This window comes from Oncorhynchus clarkii, chromosome 2 (genome assembly GCF_045791955.1).
Source record: "Oncorhynchus clarkii lewisi isolate Uvic-CL-2024 chromosome 2, UVic_Ocla_1.0, whole genome shotgun sequence".
Classification (NCBI taxonomy): Eukaryota; Metazoa; Chordata; class Actinopteri; order Salmoniformes; family Salmonidae; genus Oncorhynchus; species Oncorhynchus clarkii.
Genome location: NC_092148.1, coordinates 67,640,482 through 67,663,558, shown reverse-complemented (window position 1 = coordinate 67,663,558; position 23,077 = coordinate 67,640,482). Strand labels below are relative to the sequence as shown.

The following is a 23,077-nucleotide window of genomic DNA, read 5'->3' as shown; positions in this document are numbered from 1 at the left end:
TTGGCTTGTCACCAAAAGCACTCACAAACTTCTACAGATGCACAATCGAGAGCATCCTGTCGGGCTGTATTACCGCCTGGTACGGTAACTGCTCCGCCCACAACCGTAAGGCTCTCCAGAGGGTAGTGAGGTCTGCACAATGCATCACCGGGGGCAAACTACCTGCCCTCCAGGACACCTACACCAGCCGATGTCACAGGAAGGCCATCAAGATCATCAAGGACAACAACCACCCGAGCCACTGCCTGTTCACCCCGTTATCATCCAGAAGGTGAGGTCAGTACAGGTGCATCAAAGCAGGGACCGAGAAACTGAAAAACAGCTTCTATCTCAAGGCCATCAGACTGTTAAACAGCCACCACTAACATTGAGTGCCAACACACTGAAACAACTCCAGCCACTTTAATAATGGAAATTGATGGAAATTGATGTAAAAATATATCACTAGCCACTTTAAACAATGCTACTTAATATAATGTTTACATACCCTACATTACTCATCTCATATGTATATGTATATACTGTACTCTATATCATCTACTGCATCTCTAATTCTCTCTTTCTCTCTTTCTCTCTCTCGGAGGACCTGAGCCCTAGGACCATGCCTCAGGACTACCTGACATGATGACTCCTTGCTGTCCCCAGTCCACCTGGCCGTGCTGCTGCTCCAGTTTCAACTGTTTTTTTATGAACATTTGAACATCTTGGCCATGTTCTGTTATAATCTCCACCCGGCACAGCCAGAAGAGGACTGGCCACCCCACATGGCCTGGTTCCTCTCTAGGTTTCTTCCTAGGTTTTGGCCTTTCTAGGGAGTTTTTCCTAGCCACCGTGCTTCTACACCTGCATTGCTTGCTGTTTGGGGTTTTAGGCTGGGTTTCTGTACAGCACTTTGAGATATCAGCTGATGTACGAAGGGCTATATAAATACATTTGATTTGATTTGATCTTTATGTAATACATGTATCACTAGCCACTTTAAACTATGCCACTTTGTTTACATACCCTACATTACTCATCTCATATGTATATACTGTACTCTATACCATCTACTCCATCTTGCCTATGCCGTTCTGTACCATCACTCATTCATATATCTCTATGTACATATTCTTTATCCCTTTACACTTGTGTGTATAAGGTAGTTGTTTTGGAATTGTTAGGTTATATTACTCGTTGGTTATTACTAAATTGTCGGAACAGGAAACACAAGCATTTCACTACACTCGCATTAACATCTGCTAACCATGTGTACGTGACAAATAAATGTGATTTGTTTCAGGTCACTGGACTGTTATACTATTAGGTTTGTTGTAGCATTACAATTATTCTGTATGGATTCCATTATCTGTATGGAAATACTATGAGGCCATTTTGACCACACCTTAAACAATAACATAGGCCTACTGAAAGCCTCAAGCGTTTATTTGTGTCTGTCCGTAAGGTCTCTTCTCACCTCTCATAGCTGTGTTTACAGCAGACTCTCTCATTACACCAATCACATCAACTCACACACTCTCTTTCTCTTTGTCTTCCTCTTCCCCTCTCATGTCTGTCTGTCTGTCTGTCTGGGGCAGTTAGCCTGACCTACTGACCCCTCTTATCCAATGAGCACTCAGACAGACAGACTGGGTTGTGTTTTAGTCACGCGTAGAGACAAGCAGAGCCACCCTGACTGATCCACTGGTTCCCTCTAGAGAGGGCTAAGACATAACACACAAACAAACTCACATCAGTGTGTTTCACCGTGAGGAAATAAAAGAATGTGAGAAAAGCAGAGAGCTACTACTAGCCCTTGATCAAAGAGTATACTGAGCCACAGAGGAGACACTCAGTCAATCTCAAGCGCTATGGGTGGATCTGGCGAAGAGAGCACATGGGCAACACTGGTGGACATTTTGTGCATAGCCCATGAAACCCTGAAGTTTCACTTTGCAATTTTACAGTAGAAGCGGAAATAAACAATTTCCCCTGCCATTACTCTCATTTTATATCTGAACGAAAAAAATGGGTGTGTTACAAAATCCCTGAAACTTCAAAACTATAATCTGGAGTTGCTACATACATTTTTGGATTTATAAATTATACCCATTGATTCTTGAAGAATATAACTTGTTAGTGGTTAGTGGTAACCGGAAGGTTGTAAGTTCAAACCCCCGAGCTGATAAGGTACAAATCTGTCGTTCTGCCCCTGAACAGGCAGTTAACCCACTGTTCCTAGGCCGTCATTGAAAATAAGAATTTGTTCTTAACTTACTTGCCTAATTAAATAAAGGTAAAAAATAAAAATAAAATAAAAATCTTAGTTCAACTGTCGTACCCCATCAGATCACAAAATATAAGGTTTGCTGTACTTCAATGTTTGTAAACAACATACATGTAAATAACACTGTATAGCCTCAAAACATGGTTGACACCATAATGTTGATATCATGGATGGACAGTCCTTGCCTCCATTGCTTTGTCTATGAATTTGAGAACAGTTACATTCCAGCTTTAATATGTAAATATGGTCACAGAGCAGTGCTTAGCAGTGGGGGTTAACTTGGGATCTGGTAATGTCTGTCTGGTGTCTGGGTCCTGGGGAGCCTAACTAGCAGGCTGTTTTCTGCTTGTCCAGTTCTGTAGACCCCTGCTCCTCTGACTGTGCCCTGCCAATGCCCTCTCCCCCTCCCTGTCCCCCTCCTCTACCCCTGTAGAGAACTCTTTCTCCGTCTACTGCTCTCTGTTCTAGTCCACCCTCTCCCTCTCCCTGTCCCCCTCCTCTACCCCTGTAGTGAACTCTTTCTCCGTCTACTGCTCTCTGTTCTAGTCCACCCTCTCCCTCTCCCTGTCCCCCTCCTCTACCCCTGTAGAGAACTCTTTCTCCGTCTACTGCTCTCTGTTTTAGTCCACCCTCTCCCTCTCCCTGTCCCCCTCCTCTACCCCTGTAGAGAACTCTTTCTCCGTCTACTGCTCTCTGTTCTAGTCCACCCTCTCCCTCTCCCTGTCCCCCTCCTCTACCCCTGTAGAGAACTCTTTCTCCGTCTACTGCTCTCTGTTCTAGTCCACCCTCTCCCTCTCTCAGTCCTCTCACCCATTCTTCTCACCTCTTGATGCAACCCATCGAGCCTCCAGCCTTAACCACACTTCATCCTCCCCATCTCCCTTCAGTGCCCTTCTGATGCTGTCCATTCCTACTCATATAGCCCCTCTCATCACCTTTCTCTTTCCTTGTCTTTCCCTCTCTCCTCTCAATATGGAGTGGGCTAACTGTCTGTGAGACAGTGGGAGTTTGGTGAAAGGGGCAGAAGTGGGGCCAAGGGTATGACTGGAACACAATCCCATACTAATGGATATGTGAGACCATCAGAGAGTATAAAACATTTAGAAACAAATGCAGGATTTCCCCCAGTGATTCCTGTGGTCTTCTGACAACCTCAGAAAGCATAAGAAGAAAACAACCACGAAACAGAGATTACACTGACAAATGAAATATAGTGGTAATGCGATTACTGTTGTGTGAACATTAAGATCGTTAACAATGTGTGTGAGCATTATAATGGGCAGATTAAGGCTGCTGTTTCAGGCGTCTCTCTGCTCTCTGATGGAGGTTAATCATAAGGCTGTGCCTTGTTTGGTTCCTCTGCTCCCCCTGGTCTCCTGTTTCCTTTCAGAGAGTGAGAGAGAGAGATCCTCTGTGTTCTGTTCCTCTTACTGATAAATAAGCAATAGGCCGAGATAGAAGAGCTCCTCAATGCAGCGCACAGTCAAGCTGAAATATTAATCATCATTGTTATGGGACTGAGAGGGAAATCGCTGCGGGGAGGAGAAGGAAAATGTATATGTTCTGGCATCAAATGATGCGAGAGAAACAACCTTTTACACCAAGCAGTGTTTTTCAATACAACAACTGCAATCATATTTAAAGCAATTTCCAAAATGGTGTGTCCTTCCTGTGTGCTTCAGTTATGTCTATAGATAGGAGAAATGAACATGGCTGAAGCTATATTAAAGATGCACTCTCAAAACGTTTGTATAATTTCAGCCAGCAGTTACAAGTTGTGCTCACAAGCCAAAACGAGTCACCGTTTTTGTGTACTACATCATCCAATTGTGTACCACGTCATCCATTTCGTCATCCATTTCGTGTGATATTTTACACACTTTGCAATTTGTATGATATTTTACAAATTCAATTTGTGCAATATGTGTAAAAATAAAAGTGCTTAAGATCCCAGAGTGCATCTTTAAGTCTATTGTAGGGCTACAAGGACCATCACTAAAAAGGAAAGCAGGGGAAAGGGGAAGGTGCTACTACATAGGTCAAGTAAAACATACAGCATGTAGGTGAAGGGATAGGGACCCAAATGGAATCACGCCTCAGGGAGCATGTCAGGGTAACAAGGTCAATCAAATCTAGACTCTTATCTGAAGGTTGATCTACAACTGTCTACTCATACCAGTCAGCACTGACAAAGGAGATGCCATCTAAACTAATCATATTTGAGGAATTGCATTACTTAAACCAATCATATCTAAGTAAACTCGTGATAGAAATTAGGGACAGTCATGAGGTGATACACAGTGAATTACATTGTCAGAATAATATCAATGTTGCCAGAGCTATATAGTCAATAATACAAACTTAACTATCTATTCAGAATACAGAGGTTATATAACACTACATCGCAAGACCACAAGACCTTTTCGGAACCAAAAACCCCTTAGGCTTTATGCTGTTATAGTCTGTCCTATCAGCCCAATACTGACAAACCAATATATCCTGCACATCAGCTGTATCTCCCAGACACACACAGTTCTGCCCTACAGCATCTACGGCCAGCTGGAACTGAATCATCCTGACATCTCCATGCAGTGTGTGTGTGTCTGTGTGTGCGTGCATGCGTGTGTGTGCGTGTGTGTGTGCGTGTGGGTGCAAGGCTGCTGTTATATCAGGACTGGACCAGCTGAGCTGAAAAAGTTCACTGCGGAACAAAAATACACTTATGACGCACTTTTTATTTCTCTGTCTCATTCTCTCTCCCTCTCCATACTCATTCAGGATTATAAGGCAAGAGTTTATTTAAATAACTTTTAGACAATACCAAAATACACCTACAAAAACAGAAACATTCACTTTGTACAAAAATATGATTCTTTGTTCATTCCAGACATAATACATGATTATTATAGTAGCAGTGGAATAGGTCATAGCTAAGCTTATCTAGAGCATGCAGTTTCTCCTGTACATGTTATAGAAGTATTTACAGTCATTCAACATGAATGCATCTTAACACACACACTACTGACCTATGGGCCACATCTCAATAGGATCAAATAGGGTCATGGCTAGAAGGGATGCAGCGAAGTTCAGTGACATCACACACTTGTTGTGAACTCAGATCATCCTGGCTTAGCCATGTCACCCATGATACAAGTCAGTATTCAACGTCCATCCATGTCTGAGGACGACGGGAGATGACGTGGAAACTGGCCACTAGGGACAACAGGGAACACTGGTTTTGCTAGGGTGTTGTGGACGGGAATGGTGGATAAGCATCTGCCTCAGATTGAAAGTTCAAATCTAGCAATAGAAAGACATTTTTGTTTTAAGCCTATCCCAAAAACTTAACCGTTACCTTAACCTTACCCTAACCTAAACCATTCGGAGTTAATGACTAACCTTGAGAATTTGGAGTTAATGCCTGAACTTAACGTTAAACACTTCGAAATCTGATGTTTGGAACAATTTTTAAAAAATTGTGTTTGTGAAAAATTGACAAATTCCAAACTCTCACGGGAGTTTGAAATCACATTTGACATTAGCTGCACCCCTTCTAGCCACAACCATAAAACAGTAAAAGCACTGAGACAATATTGAGATACAAACCTGGGCACAGCCAGAGGGATCATGGGTAGTGTAGTTTGAAAAGCCAGACCTATGTAAGTCCTATGAGTGTTTGACTGGTATAAAATACGATCATACCGGTGACAGCAGTCTACTCTTAGCAGTCTACACCCTCATTGAACCCTTTTTGGTTGCAAGTAGAACCATTTTGGTTCAAGGTACAACTTTTTCTACAGAGGCTCCTACATGGAACCCAAAAAGGTTCTAGCTGGAACCAGAAAGGGCTCTCCTATGGGGACAGCCAAAGAACCCTATTGGAATCATTTTTTTCTAAGATTTTATTGTAGTCCCTATAACTTTCCCTCAAGTCTAACTACTTGTTTGATCATCTTACCCATGGCCCCCCTTTACCACTATAAACATTGATGGGTTCCCCTAATGACACTTTTTGTGACTGCCTTTTTGGTATCCTCACCAGCTCATCCTCTCCTCCGCCTCACTACCCTCTCTCCATCCATCTCTTTATCCCTCTCTCCATTCCTCTCTCCATGGTGTCGCCTGTTCCTGCTTTTCTTCAGCTCCTGGATGTGTTTCCATTTCCTCACCCCCTGCCCTCTTCCACCTCTCCTATTGGCCGGCCTCTTCTCCAGCCAAAGCGAATCACAGTACTCCTCCAGCGAGCCAATGGGAGAACTCATCACACGCAGGTAGTCCTTATAGCGCTGACGAGACTCTGCCCCAGGGCGAACCTCAACACTGGGGACCTTGCTGGGCTTTGGCCGCCCGTCAAGATGCCCGTACGAAATGAGGCGCAGCGTGAGGCGGAGCAGAGTGTGTGTGAAGTGTGTGTGCTCCTGTGCCATACACACGTACATGCCGGCATCGGCAGGATGGAGAGAGCGAATGAGGAGACCTTGGCCTGTATGGACCACTCTGTCATCTGGCCTCACCTGGGAGAGGGGGTGAGATTACAGAATATTATCTATAAACATTCATATAATACTCTACAGAGACAACCCAGCAAACTGGAAACATTAGCTAAAATTCCCAGTTCTAGTTCGGGTTTTATCTAACATTAGTATGATAACATCGCAAAAACATTCAAAGAATGCTGTATAAAACAACCACCACAGAACATTCCCCAAAAGTCCTCATTAGGTTTCCAGGTATAATAACACAGTGTATGAATGAATTTGCTATGAATTTCATAACTTACTTATTTGGAAATTGTGGAACATTGTGCAACATTGTGGGAATGTTCTGTGCATATTCTTGCAACATCCCAGACAGCGCCCATAATTGAATTAAATGTTCTGGGACCCTTTAAAGAACATAGACCAAGTGTTCTGGCAACATTCTTACAACATTATAGGAATGTCTTGTTCAACCTAACATAAACATTGTATGAATGTCATCACAACTGAGCATATTTTGTGCTTTGGGAACCTATCTCTTGTACCCACATTGTTCCCACAACCTAATTAAATGTTCTGGGAACCTTTAAAGAACACAGAAAGTCTGTTCTGTCAGACATTATCGGAATGTCAGCACAACTGGACAGTCATAGCCCCACAATGTTCCCACAACCTAAAGAAACATTCTGGGAACCTTTAAACAGATTAAATGTGTTCTAGGAACGTTCTTGCAACATCAGGTGAATGTTTTTTTGCATCCTAAAAGAAACATTGTAGAATCATCTGCATAATTGGACCATTTTTTTTGTTTTGAGAACATATATTTTGTGATGTCACCACAATGTTCCCACCAGACGGTTCCCACAACCTAATGAAACGTTCTGGGAACATTTAAAGAATAGATTAAATGGGTTCTAGGAATGTTCTTGCAACATCAGGCAAATGTTTTATACAAACATTCTATAATCATCAGCATGACTAGTGGGCTTCCGAGTGGCACAGTGGTCTAAGGCACTGCATCTCAGAAGAGTCACTACAGACACCCTGGTTAGAATTGAAGCTGTGTCACAACCGGACGTGATTGGGAGTCCCATAGGGTGCTGCAGAACTGGCCCAGGGTCGTCCGAGTTTGGCCGGTGTAGGCCGTCATCGTAAATAAGAATTCGTTTTTAACTGACTTGCCAAGTTAAATAAAGGTTAAATAAAAATGATTGTAGAGTTTTTGTGTTTTGAGAACATTTGCTGCGACCTAACGGATGTTCTGGGAACTTTCACAGAACTGATTTTGGTTTGCTGGGAACCATCTAGAATAGGAATTGGACAGACTGGACATTGGACAGACTTTAAGCCTAATTCACCAAGGAAAAATAAGCAGGGAAATAAGCAAGACAACATTAACAAACCTATATGATAGGTATGAAACATATGGAATGTATGATCTCTGGCCTAACAGGGATACCAGACCTATCAGCACCAGATTGTAACCCTTCAACAACACGTCACACACTCCACTACCTCCCACAGTGTCACAAACACACGGCTAATTTGTACCCAAGGTGTTTTAAGCACGGTAATGACCCTTGGAACAGGATGCACATTAAGGGTTTGGATGCGGTGTGTGTTGACTGATGGGGTCAGAGGTGTGTGTGTGTGTGTGTGTGTGTGTGTGTGTGTCTGTGTGTGTGTGTGTCAGGGTCAGCGGTGCTAGCATATCAGAGTGATAACGATCCTTTCTTCATGCTCACTAACATCCACCATGATTCATCAGGTGGCATGGCCTAAAACAACACAGCTGGGCTGTGTATGTGTGTGACTGAGATAAAGAGGAAGCAAGCGGGAGTGCTTCAATGCATACTTCCCCCCTCAGTCTGCTCTCTTACCACCTGCCAGAGGTTAATAAAATGAAAACACAGACAGTTTTACATTTTAGTCACTTAGCAGATGCTCTTATCCATAGTGACTTACATTTCATTATCATTTTTTTTAGGTGGGACAACTACATATCTCAGTCAGAGTAAGTAATTTTTTATCAATAAAGTATCAATATCAGCAGAGTCAGAGCAAGTAAGGGGGGAAAAAGTAAAGTGTGAGTGTTATTACTTTTTGGAGGGCGGGGGGGGGGGGGCTGAGGAGGGGGTGTGAGGGAGGGTACTGTGGGATTATTTAGATATTATTTGAAGAGGTAGGGTTACAGATGCTTTTGGAAGAGAGGCAGTTCCTCTTGCTCCTCTGTAGGCAAACACCATGTTATTGTAGTGGATGCGAACTTCGTCTGGAAGTCAGTGGAGTGTGCTGAGGAGCGGGGTGACACGGGATGAGCGGGGTGACACGGGAGGAGTGGGGTGACACGGGAGGAGCGGGGTGACACGGGAGGAGCGGGGTGACACGGGAGGAGCGGGGTGACACGGGATGAGCGGGGTGACACGGGAGGAGCGGGGTGACACGGGAGGAGCGGGGTGACACGGGAGGAGCGGGGTGACACGGGATGAGCGGGGTGACACGGGATGAGCGGGGTGACACGGGATGAGCGGGGTGACACGGGATGAGCGGGGTGACACGGGAGGAGCGGGGTGACACGGGAGGAGCGGGGTGACACGGGAGAACTGGGGAAGATGGAACAGCAGGCGGGCTGCAGGGTTCTGGATAAGTTGCAGGGGTTTGATGGCACAAGCGGGGAGCCCAGCCAACAGCGAGTTGCAGTAGTCCAGACGGGTTTCTGGATTAGGACCTGTGTGAGGTAGGGTCATACTCTATGGGTGTTGAAGAGCAGGAACCTGCAGGAGCGAGTCACTGCTTTGATGTTTGCAGAGAACGACAGGGTGTTTGTTGTCCAGGGAAAGGCCAAGGTTATTTGCACTCTGGGCAGGCTTTGTCGATGTTGAGCTTGAATTGGTGGGCCGACATCCATACTGAGATATATACCAGGTACGCGTAGATGTTTTTCGCCACCTGGATGTCAGAAGGGTGGAAGGAGAAAAGTAGTTGAGTGTCATCAGCATAGCTCTGATAGGAGAGACCATGTGAGGATATGATGGAGCCGGGTGACTTGGTGTATAGAGAGAAGAGGAGAAGAAAAGTAGTTGAACCGGCCTAGAACCGAAACCTGGGGAACACCAGTAGTGAAAGCACGTGGTGCAGACATAGATCCTCTCCATGTCTCCTCGTAGAACGGTCCTGCCAGGTAGGATGCAATCCAAGAGTGTGCAGAGACTGAGACGCCCCGCCCTCAGAGGGTGGAGAGGAGGATCTGATAGAGTCTGAGATCCCCTGCCCTGAGAGGGTGGAGAGGAGGATCTGATAGAGACTGAGACGCCCCGCCCTGAGAGGGTGGAGAGGAGGATCTGATAGAGTCTGAGACACCCAGCCCTGAGAGGGTGGAGAGGAGGATCTGATGGTTCATGGAGTCGAAGGCAGCAGATAGATCTTGGAGGATGAGAACAGAGGAGAGAGAGTCAGCTTTGGCAGTGTGGAGAGCCTCCATGACACAGAGAAGAGCAGTCTCGGTTGAGTGACCCGTCTTGAAGACTGACTGGTTAGGATCAAGAAGATTGTTCTGAGAGAGATAGCGAGAGTGTTGGTCAGAGATAGCATGCTCAACGGTTTTGGAAATAAAAGAAAGAAGGGATGTAATCTGTAGTTTTTGACATCAGAGAGTGTTGGTTTCTTGAGGAGGGGAGCAACACTGGCCATTTTGAAGTCAGAGGGGACGCATCCAGTGGATGAGTTGATGAGGGAAGTGAGGAATGGGAGAAGGTCTCCAGAGATGGTCTGGAGAAGGGAGGAAGAGATGGGGTCGAGCGGGCAGGTTGTCGTGCGGCCGGACCTCACTAGTTTCTCATCTGGAGAGAGGGGAGAAAGAGATCAAGGCATAGGGTGAGTGAGACCAGTGGACTCATTAGGCTGAGTAAATGAGGAGAGGATGTTGTTAACCTTCTTTTCAAAGTTGTTGACAAAGTCGTCCGCAGAGAGAGGAGGGAGGGGGATTGTCAGAGGATTAAGGAGGGACGATAAGGTGGAAAAGAGTTTCCTGGGGTTAGAGGAAGAAGCTTGAAATGTAGAGCGATAGAAAGTGGCATTAACAGTGGATAAAAAGGAAGAAAAGGTGGAGAGGAGGGAGTGAACATACGATAGGTACTCCGGATGTTTCGTTTTCCTCCATTTTCACTCAGCTGCCCGCAGCCCTGTTCTGTAAGCTTGCAATGAGTCACTCAGCCACAGAGCAGGAGGGAAGGGCTGAGTCGGCCAGGAGGAAAGGTGACAGAGCGAGTCATAGGATGCGGAAAGGAAGGAGAGCAGGGTCGATGAGGCAAAACCAGGAGATAGGAGGTAGATGGATTTAGCAGAAGAGAGTGATGATAGATAGAAGAGGAGAGAGTAGCGGAAGAGAGAGAGCGAGGATTGTGATGGCAATTGACCATCTAGGTAGGGGCTGAGTGGTTAGGATTTGAGGAAAGGGGGAAAACAATTGTGATCCGGGGCTTGAAGGGGGGTTTCAGTGAGGTTAGTAGGCGAACAGCCTCTAGTAAAGATGAAGTCAAGCATATTGCCTGCCTTGTGAGTGGGAGGGGACTGGGAATGGGTGAGGTAAAAATAGGCAAGGAGGGGAATCAAAGAGTTGGAAAGAAATGAATCGAAGGCAGACATCGGGAGGTTGAAGTCAGCCAGTACGAAGAGCGGTGAGCCACCGGTCAGGAACTTAGCTTATCAAGGTGTCAAGATGAATTGAGGAACTCGCTAAAGGCATCTGGTGGGCGATAGATGACAACAATGTGAATCGTGAGAGGACATGTGACAGCATGGAATTCAAATTAGGAGATGGACAGATGAGTGAGAGACTAAAGAGAAAATCAATTTCTGCATTTAGGTGAAATGAGTAGCCCTGTGCCACTACCACGATGACAAGATGCTCTCGGACTATGAGAGAACACGTAGTCAGATGACAAGAGAGCAGCTGGAGTAGCATTGTTCTCTGGGGTGATTCATCTTTACGTTAAGGGCCAAAAAGTCAGCATAGGCTGAGATGAACGTGGCGTTCATTAGAAGGGTTGCAGCCAAGGGGTGGGGAGCGTCTGTAAAGCTAACAGGTATAGAAAAGCCACACAGTTGGCAAAGCTACAAAATAACTCTGAGATCTGAAAATAACTAGGTAAGATACTCAAATGAGAGTGGTGTGGAGCCTTCCTCTCTTTCCTCCCTCGAACAACTCCGCAGAACTGTCTTGGTTTTGGCGACGAGGCCACTGCTTACAGCTCCGGCTGAGATAACAGAGGAGACTGGTCGTATGAGGTCCTCTGTGGCTCAATTGGTAGAGTATGGCGCCTTGCAACACTATGATAGTGGGTTTGATTCCCGGGACCATCTGTACTTAAAACGTATGCATGCATGACTGTAAGTCGCTTTGGATAGAAACCTAAATGGCTTATTATATTAGACTGAAGTACTAACACAAATTTCCTACTGGAGGTGAAGGGCGCACTTCCCGGTACTAAATGCTGACTGCCTAGGAGAGGAGAAACCACTCCCCCTCCAATACAGCCATCAAAACAACAGAATTCACAAATTGCCCTGCCCCTTAATCCTGGTTGATGTGTCAACAATCAGCTGCAGGTTATGAGCAGTCAGCAGTTCACACACCAAGTAGCTATTGGGAAGACAGACAGCACTTAAAGTAGATGACACTAGCTAACAAGAAGACAATACTAGACAACAACAGATGAAGACAACAATTATACGTCTCACTCCTGGAGATATCAGGAGTCCTCTATATAGAATGAAGCACACTGAGATGGAGCGTGGGAAGCTGGTTATATACTCAGAAAAGCAGTGAAACCACTACCCATCCTATAGAGCCACTGACTACCAAAACAGTCACAAATTGCCATGCCCCTTAATCAGCTGTAAGTTATGAGCAGTCAGCAGTTCACACACCAAATAGGCTACTGGGAAGACATACTTAAAGCAGAAAATAAATATTGGTATCACTCCTGGAGATATAAGGAGTCCACTAGGTATAGATTGGAGTGCTTTGATGTGGAAGAGATCATTCATGTCCCACGCATTAAGGCCAGCTAGTCTGTGTGTGATCAGTGTGTGATCAGTGTGTGATCAGTGTGTGTGTGTGTGTGTGTGTGTGTGTGTGTGTGTGTGTGTGTGTGTGTGTGTGTTGTAACGGTTTTGACTTGAGGTTATTATTTATAGGGGTGCCAGGTAGGTTGTGCCTACCAGAGAAAACATTGGTTTCTCCTTTTAGTTTGGGAGGGAATGAGTCCCATCTGGTCCGTCAAGTCTACACCAATACAAAGGACTTATGTAAACGTCAGAAGGGAAATCAACTTTTCATAAACCCTTAAAACATTGAAAAGAACTTCAAAAACAACTGTATTATTTTGCGTGGGTTGTATTAGCAACATCAATGGATTACACACACATAATAATATAACACAATGAGTTCTGGTTCCTCCAGAAATGTCCTGTACCTCGGGCCTAAAAAGAGTCCAGCCCGGTAAAGGAGTTCAGTGAACTCAAGTGACTTTTGTCACGCAATGTTTGTCCGTTCATTCCGTGTAGCGTAAACCCAGTATTAAATCATACAATCAATATAACAATTTTACCACAGAACTTTAAAGCGTATCAGCTCTTACTAATTCCTCAACTACATCTAACTACATAAATCATCACCGTATACATCATATCAAAACAAATGAAATACCGTATACAAAAAGGTGGTAGTCAGTCGGTCAGTCAGACAATCCAATCCGCCAATAGATCTCCAGCGGAGAAAGGCCACGAAGAACGGAGAGGTGTAGTCCACAGACGCAAAGAGTGGATCCGATCCTGGGTAAACTCTCTCAGGCCACAAAACACACGTTTAACAGCAACAAAACAACCGGAATAGAGAAGCTTCGGGAACACATCCTCAGTCACGTCTCCATCACAAAAAAACCCTTTTGCGCAGCTGATGCTGGCTATTTAATTGAGAATTAAAGGGAAAGCACCCTATTGGAAGGAGCACTGAGACGGTTCAGAATAATTCAGGGCCGTCACACACCCCCTCCCCTGGAAAAAGCCGACCATTGCCCTGGAAGGCACATCTTGTTCGGGGAAACCGAGAAAGGTCTCCTCATCACTTTCCTCTACAAAAATTTTCATGACTTTTTGGAGCTCACGCTCCTCAGCTGAGGGGTCACAGGCCTTAAGGTGTGAGACTTCTGGGTCTGGGAATCCGAGAAAAGTCTCCTCACTTTCCTCTTCAAAGATATCCAAGATCTTGCGGCGCTCAATCGCCTCCAATTCCTCAGCCGAGGGGTAACAGGCCTTAAGGCGTGAGACATGGACAACGCGCATATCTTCACCTGTGTCCTCTTTCACCACTCGGTAGTTCAAAGGGCCCATCTGCTCCACAATCCTATATGGTCCTTGCCATTTAGGAGCGAGCTTGGCAGAGAAGAATTGTTCAGCTTTCGAGTAAGGATGAGAGCGAAGCCACACCCGATCACGAAGCTGAAACTGCATGTCTCGTCTGTTCTTATCATAATTTCTCTTCTGCTTGAGTCGAGCCTGGATCATGTTCTTTGAGACAAGAGCTCTCAAGTCATGGAGATGGACTACCTGGTCATAGCAAGCAGCGTCTGGAGTAAGCTGCTGGGGCTGTAGCACCATATCCAAGGGTCCTCGGAGGGGACGACTTAGGTTCAGCTCTGCAGGTGTGACTCCAGTGGACTCTTGCACAGCAGAATTCAGGGCAAATCGAAACTCGTGAAGGTGCTTGTCCCAGTGTTTGTGCTGGGTCCCTACATAGGAAGCAATCATTGTCTTCAAGGTTCGATTTACTCTCTCAGTGAGATTGGTCTGTAGGTGATAGGCCGTGGTCAACTTCTGTCTCAGGTTCCATCTTTGGCAGGTCTCCTCAAAGAGATCAGAGACAAATTGGGAACCTCGATCAGACAGGATGTAATCAGGCACTCCCCAGCGAGTCAGGATCTCTTTCGTAAGGATGTTAGAGACGGTCCTTGCTGTGGCCTGACACAGGGAAAAGAGTTCCACCCACTTTGAATAATAATCAACAAACACAAGCATGTACACATTCTGATTGGAGCTTCTAGGAAATGGACCCATCAAATCCACTCCTAGCATTTCCCAAGGTCGGGTAACCACCGTTTGCTGCAACTTGCCAGCAGGCTTTCTACCTTCTGGTTTGTACATTTGACAAACCTGACAGTTTCGGATGTGTGACTTCACATCCATGCTCAGATGTGGCCAGTACAGTAACGCTTGCAACCGCTTGTAGGTTTTGAACCTGCCCAAATGACCAGCTAATGGGTCTTCATGGAAATGTTGAAGCAGTTGTAGGCGTAGAGTTTCAGGTATGTACAATTGGTAGAGGGTTCTGTGAAGTAGTTGTACAACACGGTAGACTTTGTCTTCCATGATGGTCAGCTTTTTGGTAGGATTGACCATCTTTTCTCCATCTTCCAGGATAGTCTGGTACAAAGCCTGTACTTCTGGATCATCCTGTTGGGCTTTCCATATGGTCTCATCAGAGATGGGAAAGTCTGTTTTGGGCGAGTCTCGACTGCTTGACAGGACAGTAGCACATGTAAAATGAGGGCCACTGTTATCACAAGCAGGAGCCCTGGATAAGGCATCTGGAACAGTGTTGTATTTTCCTTTCCTGTATTCTACTGCAAAGGTGAACTCTTGCAACCGTAGAGCCCATCTTATGAGTCTGGTGCTTGGTTTGTTGGTCTTGAACACCCACACAAGGGAGGAATGGTCAGTGACCACAGTGAAGTGTCTTCCCTCCAGGTAGTACCTCCACTTTTCCAAAGCCCAGACAACTGCAAGGCACTCTTGCTCGGTTGTGGAGTAGTTCCGTTCTGCTCCATTCAATGTCCGACTGGCGAACGCTAGCACTTCTTCAGTGCCAAGTCCAGTCTGTTGGACTAGGACAGCACCAAGTCCAACATCACTTGCATCAGTGTAAACAACAAAAGGGGAATCAAAGTTGGGATGACCTAAAATGGGAGGTGTGACGAGGTGTCGTTTCAGGGTTTCAAAGGATGTCTGGCACTCTGCCGTCCATAGGAATTTCACTCCTTTTCGTTTCAACGCGTTGCGGGGTTCTGCCACCTGGGAGAAGTTCGACACAAACCGATGGTACCATCCAGCCATCCCAAGGAACCGTTGAAGGGCCTTGAGTGTGGTTGGCACAGGAAAATCTTGTACCGCCTTGGTCTTTTCAGGATCCACATGAATGCCGTCGAAAGACACAATATGGCCAAGGAACTTCAGGGAAGTTTGGCAGAAGTTGCTCTTCTTCATATTCACGGTCAGACCAGCTTCTCTTAGCTTGTCCAACACTGCTTGAAGATCTTGAAAGTGTTGTTCTCTGTTCTGGGAGTAGATAATTATATCGTCCAGGTAGACGAAACAGATCTTCCCTTTGAGCTCACCTAACGCAATCTCCATCAGTCTTTGGAAAGTGGCAGGTGCATTCTTTAATCCAAAAGGCATCACCTTAAAGGAAAACAAGCCCTCAGCACAGACAAAAGCAGTCTTGTCCTTGCTTTCCTGGTCCATCTCAACTTGCCAATAACCACTATTGAGGTCAAGGGTAGTGAACACAACAGCGCCAGACAATGACTCCAGGATCTCGTGGATGGTAGGAAGAGGATAGGCATCAGTCTGGGAAACATTGTTGGTCTTCCTATAGTCCACACAAAATCTAAGACCACCAGTCCTTTTTGGGATGAGGACAACAGGAGCAGCCCAAGGAGAGGAGGAACGTTCTATTATATCTTGTGTTAACATATCATTAATGAGTCCCTTTTGGATGATTAGCTTCGCTGGGGACAAACGATATGGCTTTTGCTTGATCGGCATTTCCTGTGTAAGGAATATTTTGTGCTTCAGGAGCCCGGTGCGTCCTAGCCTTGAAGTACATACATCAGCATTATTCTGCAGCTGTTCCAACAGCCTTAACTCCTCTGGATGTTCCAGCTGAGCTCTTCTTACAGCCTGTAAAAGGAGATCGTCAGAAGGATTATCAAGGGTTAGTGGTAACGGAGCAACGGCAGAGAAGACTGCCACATTTGAACCCCAATCATGTAACTTCGTAGCTTCTGATTGGAAGAAATGCTTCTTGCTCGGATTGTATGGAAACCAGTAGCAATTGTGTGCGATATCAATCTGGACACCACTGAAGTACATGAAATCAATTCCCAACACGACAGGAAAAGCAAGGTTCTTGGTTTGTAGGATAACCGAAGGAATCATATAGGAGCGGTTACACAGGCGGAACTCTACCTCACTCCATCCAAGTGGTCGTTTAGCCTCACCATCAGCCAGATAGAGTGGACCTTCTGTCCACGGCTTCAAGTTGTATTGCGGACCTTTAACCTCCTTCCACAGTTTCTCATTGAGCAGTGTATAGGATGACCCGGTGTCCAGGATGGCTCTTTCTGTCCATGGGCCTATGGACAGGGGTAACACCAGTTGGTGCGGTATGAACTGAAAGGAAGGGGATGTCGATGGGGGGGCGTAGGCAGTGACTCTTGGGATTTCAGCTCTGGTTAAAGCACCCAGAGAAGGATGGTCATTCCTGCGAAGAGAGTTAGGTGTGTTGGCCTGTTGTGATTTGTGGTTTCTGGAAGGGTTTTCTTGATACGGTCTTGGACATGTAGCTGAAGAATGTCCCTTTTGGCTACATCTCCAACAGAACATGAGAGGGGTCATGGCTTGAGACTCTGGCTGTTGTTGATGGTCTGTCTTGGGTAACTGTTTGGGTGTCTGTTTCTTTCTCTGGTCATATTGCGGTTGGCATTCTCTGTCCTTCTCAAACTGCTGTCCCAAGCGAACCAGTCCATCGACAGTGGTGACTCGTTCTCGGAGTTGACTGGCTAGTAGTGGGTTGATGTTCTTCAAAATCAATTTAATGACCTCTTCCTCCTCAATGCCAGGTTTCCACCTTCTGCACAGGGAGTGGTACCCGTATGCAAAGTCACGGATACCCTCTTTCTCGCTTTGCACTCGATTCCTGACTCTGTCTGCCAGCTCATCTGTGTAGTCCTCAGACAGAAATGCAGAGGAAAACTTGGCCTCAAAGTCAGCCCAGGAGGTAGTGGTGAGACGTGCCACATCCCACCAGTCTCGAGCTGTCCCATGCAACACATTCCTCAATGTGGCAAGGAGTTCTTCCTAAGCCAGGGATTGTGGGTTCAAGTCCCATCTGGGGTGCCATTTTTTTTGTAACGGTTTTGACTTGAGGTTATTATTTATAGGGGTGCCAGGTAGGTTGTGCCTACCAGAGAAAACATTGGTTTCTCCTTTTAGTTTGGGAGGGAATGAGTCCCATCTGGTCCGTCAAGTCTACACCAATACAAAGGACTTATGTAAACGTCAGAAGGGAAATCAACTTTTCATAAACCCTTAAAACATTGAAAAGAACTTCAAAAACAACTGTATTCTTTTGCGTGGGTTGTATTAGCAACATCAATGGATTACACACACATAATAATATAACACAATGAGTTCTGGTTCCTCCAGAAATGTCCTGTACCTCGGGCCTAAAAAGAGTCCAGCCCGGTAAAGGAGTTCAGTGAACTCAAGTGACTTTTGTCACGCAATGTTTGTCCGTTCATTCCGTGTAGCGTAAACCCAGTATTAAATCATACAATCAATATAACAATTTTACCACAGAACTTTAAAGCGTATCAGCTCTTACTAATTCCTCAACTACATCTAACTACATAAATCATCACCGTATACATCATATCAAAACAAATGAAATACCGTATACAAAAAGGTGGTAGTCAGTCGGTCAGTCAGACAATCCAATCCGCCAATAGATCTCCAGCGGAGAAAGGCCACGAAGAACGGAGAGGTGTAGTCCACAGACGCAAAGAGTGGATCCGATCCTGGGTAAACTCTCTCAGGCCACAAAACACACGTTTAACAGCAACAAAACAACCGGAATAGAGAAGCTTCGGGAACACATCCTCAGTCACGTCTCCATCACAAAAAAACCCTTTTGCGCAGCTGATGCTGGCTATTTAATTGAGAATTAAAGGGAAAGCACCCTATTGGAAGGAGCACTGAGACGGTTCAGAATAATTCAGGGCCGTCACACACCCCCTCCCCTGGAAAAAGCCGACCATTGCCCTGGAAGGCACATCTTGTTCGGGGAAACCGAGAAAGGTCTCCTCATCACTTTCCTCTACAAAAATTTTCATGACTTTTTGGAGCTCACGCTCCTCAGCTGAGGGGTCACAGGCCTTAAGGTGTGAGACTTCTGGGTCTGGGAATCCGAGAAAAGTCTCCTCACTTTCCTCTTCAAAGATATCCAAGATCTTGCGGCGCTCAATCGCCTCCAATTCCTCAGCCGAGGGGTAACAGGCCTTAAGGCGTGAGACATGGACAACGCGCATATCTTCACCTGTGTCCTCTTTCACCACTCGGTAGTTCAAAGGGCCCATCTGCTCCACAATCCTATATGGTCCTTGCCATTTAGGAGCGAGCTTGGCAGAGAAGAATTGTTCAGCTTTCGAGTAAGGATGAGAGCGAAGCCACACCCGATCACGAAGCTGAAACTGCATGTCTCGTCTGTTCTTATCATAATTTCTCTTCTGCTTGAGTCGAGCCTGGATCATGTTCTTTGAGACAAGAGCTCTCAAGTCATGGAGATGGACTACCTGGTCATAGCAAGCAGCGTCTGGAGTAAGCTGCTGGGGCTGTAGCACCATATCCAAGGGTCCTCGGAGGGGACGACTTAGGTTCAGCTCTGCAGGTGTGACTCCAGTGGACTCTTGCACAGCAGAATTCAGGGCAAATCGAAACTCGTGAAGGTGCTTGTCCCAGTGTTTGTGCTGGGTCCCTACATAGGAAGCAATCATTGTCTTCAAGGTTCGATTTACTCTCTCAGTGAGATTGGTCTGTAGGTGATAGGCCGTGGTCAACTTCTGTCTCAGGTTCCATCTTTGGCAGGTCTCCTCAAAGAGATCAGAGACAAATTGGGAACCTCGATCAGACAGGATGTAATCAGGCACTCCCCAGCGAGTCAGGATCTCTTTCGTAAGGATGTTAGAGACGGTCCTTGCTGTGGCCTGACGCAGGGAAAAGAGTTCCACCCACTTTGAATAATAATCAACAAACACAAGCATGTACACATTCTGATTGGAGCTTCTAGGAAATGGACCCATCAAATCCACTCCTAGCATTTCCCAAGGTCGGGTAACCACCGTTTGCTGCAACTTGCCAGCAGGCTTTCTACCTTCTGGTTTGTACATTTGACAAACCTGACAGTTTCGGATGTGTGACTTCACATCCATGCTCAGATGTGGCCAGTACAGTAACGCTTGCAACCGCTTGTAGGTTTTGAACCTGCCCAAATGACCAGCTAATGGGTCTTCATGGAAATGTTGAAGCAGTTGTAGGCGTAGAGTTTCAGGTATGTACAATTGGTAGAGGGTTCTGTGAAGTAGTTGTACAACACGGTAGACTTTGTCTTCCATGATGGTCAGCTTTTTGGTAGGATTGACCATCTTTTCTCCATCTTCCAGGATAGTCTGGTACAAAGCCTGTACTTCTGGATCATCCTGTTGGGCTTTCCATATGGTCTCATCAGAGATGGGAAAGTCTGTTTTGGGCGAGTCTCGACTGCTTGACAGGACAGTAGCACATGTAAAATGAGGGCCACTGTTATCACAAGCAGGAGCCCTGGATAAGGCATCTGGAACAGTGTTGTATTTTCCTTTCCTGTATTCTACTGCAAAGGTGAACTCTTGCAACCGTAGAGCCCATCTTATGAGTCTGGTGCTTGGTTTGTTGGTCTTGAACACCCACACAAGGGAGGAATGGTCAGTGACCACAGTGAAGTGTCTTCCCTCCAGGTAGTACCTCCACTTTTCCAAAGCCCAGACAACTGCAAGGCACTCTTGCTCGGTTGTGGAGTAGTTCCGTTCTGCTCCATTCAATGTCCGACTGGCGAACGCTAGCACTTCTTCAGTGCCAAGTCCAGTCTGTTGGACTAGGACAGCACCAAGTCCAACATCACTTGCATCAGTGTAAACAACAAAAGGGGAATCAAAGTTGGGATGACCTAAAATGGGAGGTGTGACGAGGTGTCGTTTCAGGGTTTCAAAGGATGTCTGGCACTCTGCCGTCCATAGGAATTTCACTCCTTTTCGTTTCAACGCGTTGCGGGGTTCTGCCACCTGGGAGAAGTTCGACACAAACCGATGGTACCATCCAGCCATCCCAAGGAACCGTTGAAGGGCCTTGAGTGTGGTTGGCACAGGAAAATCTTGTACCGCCTTGGTCTTTTCAGGATCCACATGAATGCCGTCGAAAGACACAATATGGCCAAGGAACTTCAGGGAAGTTTGGCAGAAGTTGCTCTTCTTCATATTCACGGTCAGACCAGCTTCTCTTAGCTTGTCCAACACTGCTTGAAGATCTTGAAAGTGTTGTTCTCTGTTCTGGGAGTAGATAATTATATCGTCCAGGTAGACGAAACAGATCTTCCCTTTGAGCTCACCTAACGCAATCTCCATCAGTCTTTGGAAAGTGGCAGGTGCATTCTTTAATCCAAAAGGCATCACCTTAAAGGAAAACAAGCCCTCAGCACAGACAAAAGCAGTCTTGTCCTTGCTTTCCTGGTCCATCTCAACTTGCCAATAACCACTATTGAGGTCAAGGGTAGTGAACACAACAGCGCCAGACAATGACTCCAGGATCTCGTGGATGGTAGGAAGAGGATAGGCATCAGTCTGGGAAACATTGTTGGTCTTCCTATAGTCCACACAAAATCTAAGACCACCAGTCCTTTTTGGGATGAGGACAACAGGAGCAGCCCAAGGAGAGGAGGAACGTTCTATTATATCTTGTGTTAACATATCATTAATGAGTCCCTTTTGGATGATTAGCTTCGCTGGGGACAAACGATATGGCTTTTGCTTGATCGGCATTTCCTGTGTAAGGAATATTTTGTGCTTCAGGAGCCCGGTGCGTCCTAGCCTTGAAGTACATACATCAGCATTATTCTGCAGCTGTTCCAACAGCCTTAACTCCTCTGGATGTTCCAGCTGAGCTCTTCTTACAGCCTGTAAAAGGAGATCGTCAGAAGGATTATCAAGGGTTAGTGGTAACGGAGCAACGGCAGAGAAGACTGCCACATTTGAACCCCAATCATGTAACTTCGTAGCTTCTGATTGGAAGAAATGCTTCTTGCTCGGATTGTATGGAAACCAGTAGCAATTGTGTGCGATATCAATCTGGACACCACTGAAGTACATGAAATCAATTCCCAACACGACAGGAAAAGCAAGGTTCTTGGTTTGTAGGATAACCGAAGGAATCATATAGGAGCGGTTACACAGGCGGAACTCTACCTCACTCCATCCAAGTGGTCGTTTAGCCTCACCATCAGCCAGATAGAGTGGACCTTCTGTCCACGGCTTCAAGTTGTATTGCGGACCTTTAACCTCCTTCCACAGTTTCTCATTGAGCAGTGTATAGGATGACCCGGTGTCCAGGATGGCTCTTTCTGTCCATGGGCCTATGGACAGGGGTAACACCAGTTGGTGCGGTATGAACTGAAAGGAAGGGGATGTCGATGGGGGGGCGTAGGCAGTGACTCTTGGGATTTCAGCTCTGGTTAAAGCACCCAGAGAAGGATGGTCATTCCTGCGAAGAGAGTTAGGTGTGTTGGCCTGTTGTGATTTGTGGTTTCTGGAAGGGTTTTCTTGATACGGTCTTGGACATGTAGCTGAAGAATGTCCCTTTTGGCTACATCTCCAACAGAACATGAGAGGGGTCATGGCTTGAGACTCTGGCTGTTGTTGATGGTCTGTCTTGGGTAACTGTTTGGGTGTCTGTTTCTTTCTCTGGTCATATTGCGGTTGGCATTCTCTGTCCTTCTCAAACTGCTGTCCCAAGCGAACCAGTCCATCGACAGTGGTGACTCGTTCTCGGAGTTGACTGGCTAGTAGTGGGTTGATGTTCTTCAAAATCAATTTAATGACCTCTTCCTCCTCAATGCCAGGTTTCCACCTTCTGCACAGGGAGTGGTACCCGTATGCAAAGTCACGGATACCCTCTTTCTCGCTTTGCACTCGATTCCTGACTCTGTCTGCCAGCTCATCTGTGTAGTCCTCAGACAGAAATGCAGAGGAAAACTTGGCCTCAAAGTCAGCCCAGGAGGTAGTGGTGAGACGTGCCACATCCCACCAGTCTCGAGCTGTCCCATGCAACACATTCCTCAATGTGGCAAGGAGTTCTTCCTAAGCCAGGGATTGTGGGTTCAAGTCCCATCTGGGGTGCCATTTTTTTTGTAACG

General features: G+C 46.0%; 1 protein-coding gene across 1 annotated transcript in view; it reads right to left on the bottom strand.

Moving 5' to 3' along the window:
- Positions 1–4,983: 4,983 nt before the first annotated feature.
- The window catches only part of LOC139372631 (semaphorin-3D-like), an 84,133-nt gene continuing 66,039 nt past the window's right edge, over positions 4,984–23,077 (bottom strand). Inside the window, exon 18 of the mRNA XM_071112407.1 lies at positions 4,984–6,780. Within this exon, the coding sequence (XP_070968508.1) occupies positions 6,310–6,780 (471 nt within the window). The 3' untranslated portion in view covers positions 4,984–6,309. The remainder of the gene's footprint in view (positions 6,781–23,077) is intronic.